This window comes from Plectropomus leopardus, unplaced genomic scaffold (assembly GCF_008729295.1).
Source record: "Plectropomus leopardus isolate mb unplaced genomic scaffold, YSFRI_Pleo_2.0 unplaced_scaffold11401, whole genome shotgun sequence".
Taxonomy (NCBI): Eukaryota; Metazoa; Chordata; class Actinopteri; order Perciformes; family Serranidae; genus Plectropomus; species Plectropomus leopardus.
In genome coordinates, this window is record NW_024612064.1 from 1 (window position 1) to 4,493 (window position 4,493).

General features: G+C 39.7%; 1 protein-coding gene across 1 annotated transcript; it reads left to right on the top strand.

Moving 5' to 3' along the window:
- Positions 1-933: 933 nt before the first annotated feature.
- On the top strand, positions 934-4,084 carry LOC121963480. Its single transcript, XM_042513762.1, has 3 exons — positions 934-1,549; positions 3,058-3,164; positions 3,616-4,084. Exons 1-3 carry the CDS (start codon positions 949-951, stop codon positions 3,817-3,819), a joined length of 912 nt encoding a protein of 303 aa, XP_042369696.1. The 5' UTR covers positions 934-948; the 3' UTR covers positions 3,820-4,084.
- Positions 4,085-4,493: the final 409 nt, after the last annotated feature.

The following is a 4,493-nucleotide window of genomic DNA, read 5'->3' on the forward strand; positions in this document are numbered from 1 at the left end:
AGATTACAGTATGTTATACTGGAGGAGGATAAGTAAGAGCGATTTTTCACAGCCCAAAATTTCCCTTATTATTGTTGTTTTACTGACACACAAACTGTTAAGTCTCACAAGCCCTTTATAAATGATGCCTTGTTAAAACTGGCACCCTGAAGTGTTATCGTCTTTGTGGTGTGACTGGTTTTTGCAGAAGAATTAAACCACTAAAATGCCTATCATGGTTGCTCAGCAGTTCCTGAAACACACATAAGTGTCAGCACAACAATCTAAGCTGCATATTTCTCCTTAAATGTATACTAATATTGCTCAGAACATTATGAGGAGTTTGAATGAGTTTCAGTAATTCACATTCACATCTGTGTCTCTCATCCTCTGATCCAATTAGACAAGATGAGAGAAAACTTTTCTTTTCCTGGATGCAACAGTATTCAGAAAATATTGATATACAGCCCAAATTTTAATATACTGTACACCAAATATGTATTTTCATATAGCACCCTGATTATGCTTTGAAGGGTGGATCATTTTATATTAGTTGTACTAGGTGGATAGAGGACCCTCGATATGATATTATCACGATACCTAAATCTTTATAAAATACTATTTTGTTTTTCAAAATGTTATGATGTGCTAAGTATTGCAATACAATATAGTGTTATAAATTCATTACCTTTTTCAACTGCAAATTACAGTGTGTCATCAAACGAAAACCTTGTCGATATCTGTTTTATCTTATATACAGTCTGTTCATCACACTTTAATCATGTTATTGCAGCAAAATGTATCTAGTGGACCCTATAAACAGTTTATTTTATTATTCTAGTAGGCCACCAAAAGTTTAATTTGTATTTGTAATAATAAGAATTTATTAGATAACAAAAAGAAACTATTACTCTCTAAAACTTTGCGATACTTTGCGTACGTGTATGCATTTGATATTGACATGCAAACATGTTGCGATACTATGCTGTATCATTACTTCCTGTTGACTACACATTATGTGATAAAATTGGTTGCATTCAGTTCATACTGTCTTGGTACATTTATAGTTTATGTACTCCAAATAATCTACATAATCATCTGAGAACTCGTCCCCCCAATTTTTTGATTATTCAGAGGAAATTAGATTTTAGGTCACATTATAAGATTTATTCCCTTTTCCCATCTGAAGAAACCCCGGGGTTGGTGAACATAGGTTTGGTAAAGACGTGTTCTGGCGGCTCGGCCGTGCTCCCCTGCTTCCCACACGGGGAGGCCTTGGTTGTGGAGGGGGTGAGTCTGAAGCGGCAAAGGGGCCGGGAACCTGTGGAGGTGTTGTACCACTCAAAGCGTCACCACAGTGGCAGCACCCCATCCTCCTCCTCCTCCCACTTCCCTGTTGAGAGGGTCCAGCTGTCCTCGGCGCCCGGTCCCAACGGCATCACCTACAACCTCACCCTGAGGCAGCTGCAGGCGGATGACAGCGCCCTTTACAGCTGCCAGCTGCTCGTGCACGGCGGGTCCGACTCCAGCACCAGTCTAGGGAGACAAGTGTTCTTTGTTTCTGTGCAAGGTGGGTCACAGAGGGACTTGATCGCAGGGTTACTTATACTAACTTAATTCTTCTTTTTTCAGGCTTTTGAGCATGAGACTAACTATTGTTCTGTTGTTGCAGCCATCTCTTTTCTCCGTCTCTTATGTGCTGTTGTTTCTGTCAGCATCGGACCAGCTCTGATCTCTCAGGATGTCAGCCTTCAACTAACATAACTGCTACAGTGGCTATAATGCGACTACTGAAGTTCATTTTTGCCATTTCAACTGTCTCACAGTATTAATGTTATCATTATTTGTTTGTTTTTTAAATAATGTTTTGGACTGAGTAGATTTACCTTTTGTGTGAAACTGACAGGTTCTGAAACCTATGCAAATGCCTATGCTTTGTCAGTTTCACAAGCACTAACAATGTCCCCTTTGTGTTTTTGACTTGTGTGCCTGTGGGTGTATGAACCACTGATAACACAAGACAACAATAGACATCGCTAACAGATAAAATTTCCATACTTGTCTAGTGTCTGTGCAACAAGTATAAGCAGTTATCTATGAATCAATCTGGTGATATTTAGTGTGGTGCTGTCCCACTGTAGCTGACTTGTCATGCAACACTGATCAATGCCTTAAATTAATAATTCAAAGATGCTGGAAATTATTTTCTTGTTCTGGTTTTTACCTTTTTTTTATTTCAACAAATCCCAGGACGAGATTTTAGCCGTCTGTGCCTTCTAGTTCCAAAGCAGCCACATTGTTGCACTGGGTGAAATGTTTCCTTCTCTTTTCTTTTTAATACGTAACTTTGTTGGACAGTTGTTAAAAACTACACTGTCCAGCTGTTTCAGCAAATCTTTTAGCCTTTTACGATAAGATACTTGATATTGTGGCCAACTTCTTCATTTGCTGCTTTGGGGCTGAAAGACAAAATTATTCAGTTTTCTTTTTTTTTAAATTGTTTGACTATGTAATATTTCCATTTATAACTTAGTTTTGATTATTCAGTTTCATTTGATTGAAATTCAACTGAGATTCTTGTCTTTGAGATGTAACGTGTTCACTAAGCAAACCAAACTGCTATTAGCTCCTGATATCATCAACAAGAAGTCCCATTTGCTATGATAACAGACCTTATTTATCAACAGTTTTCACTGTTAAGCTGCGTGTCTTGAATGAATAAGCCTAGTCATGCGACAATAACTGATTTCCACTTGAAATATTAATATATTCAAACCTCAGCCGAAAACTGAGAAGGAAGTTTGGCTCAGTGGTTTGCGAAATTCCACTGAACACGTCATCTTTGATAAGTCTTCATCCTCTTCTTGTTGCACTAACATGTACTGCTTTTGCTCTCTTTATGTGCCAATATTTTCTAGATGCAAAGTATCCGAGGCAGGAATACAGTGCAGCAAGGAAGCTGAGTGCTGTCATTGTGGCTTATTGGGGGATGTTGTGAGGCCCTCAATGTTTGTGTCCTGCACCAGCAGTTACGTCAGCCCTCTTATTTTCATCTTCTCTCTCTTTGCTTCTTCCCAGGAGGTCAGTGCGGCTGCTCCAACTACTCCACTCTGCTATATGCTTTGTCCTCAGCTGTGGTCATTCTCCTCCTCCTCCTCCTCCTTGGATTCGTGGTGATTTATAAAGTGAGTGTACTTGTGGCTAATAATGTGCTGCTTTGACACACTACACAAGAGTGAAGGGGAAAAATATAACTGATTACCGCAAACAGCACCTGCCTGTTGAGAGCGTGCTTGAGAGTTCCTCTGCAGCTCACCACAAACCACACTGGTTTCATAACTTGCTGCTGCCAGTTATCGGCATGTTTTTTTGACAATTCTGAGTCACATAGTTAAACCCTTCTCTACTTTTTAATTCAGTTCTAAGAAGTTCTGGAGTTGTGAACTGTAGTGTTTTGTTTTGTTTTAAATTAAAGTAAAAATATCTGTTAAGATTAGACCAGGTTAGGACTTCTTGTTAAAGCCACTCCCTTGAGAGAAAATGACAAACTCTGATTTTAACAGGAAACTGAGAATGCGTTCACTCTGTTTTTTCACTTCACTGATTTGTTTTTTCTCCTGTTTCGATGACTGTCAGGGCAAAGCACGCCGCAGTGTCAAGTCACACCCTCAGGCCCCAATCTATGAGGAGATGACCGGGGTGCAGCCCGTCTGTCGGAAGCTGGCCCCCAACCATCTGGAGGAAATGGAGTTCTCTGAGTACAGAAACTGCCCTGTGAAGAAATCCTGTCCTGAAAACCATTATGAAAGTCCCAGAGGTGCCCTTAACCCCCAAACTTAATATCAGAAATGACCATGTCACCAGCATCATGAACCAGACCAACTTATTGTCTTAGCCGCCTGAAACTCACTAGACTCCAATTAACTCACTTTAATTACCACTCGGACATTCTTCCAACACATTTTAAAAGCTAAGATTCGCCTGGCACGGTCTTATCTCTTGGGTTGGACATTAGTAGTTTAAAAAAGTGTATATTGTGGCATTACCTTTAGAACCATTGTAAACATTGACTAAAAAAATTAAAGGTATCCTTTTTTGAAACAAAGTAGTATCACTTTCAATAAAGGGCCTTGTATAGTATTTGAGGTCTAAAAAACATATTGAAAGCATTTCATCCTTCTAAAGCGTTTGCAATCCTGACTTTTGGGAAATTTCAAGTATATACTATTACCATTTAAGTGATTTCTTGACCTTTTTTTTAATCACAGGACTATGACATTTTTTTACGACTTTATCAGTGACCTCGGTGAAGTGAGGTGTCTGCACAGAGCACAAAGGATACTGAAAGACAGCAGCCACCGCAGCCACAGTCTGTTCTTCCTGCTGCCATCTGGGAAAGATACACAAGTATCTGCTGCAGAACCACCAGACTGTAGAGCAGCTTCTTTCACCAGGCTGTGAGACTCCTCATCTCCTACCTTGACGCCAAAAAGATGTAGCAGACTTTAGGGTCA

Coding starts and splice junctions, on each gene's coding strand:
- LOC121963480 (XM_042513762.1), top strand. CDS start 949: ATGTTGCGATACTATGCTGTATCATTACTTCCTGTTGACTACACATTA. Junction 1,550..3,057: donor GTTCTTTGTTTCTGTGCAAG/GTGGGTCACAGA, acceptor GCTTCTTCCCAG/GAGGTCAGTGCGGCTGCTCC. Junction 3,165..3,615: donor GATTCGTGGTGATTTATAAA/GTGAGTGTACTT, acceptor GATGACTGTCAG/GGCAAAGCACGCCGCAGTGT.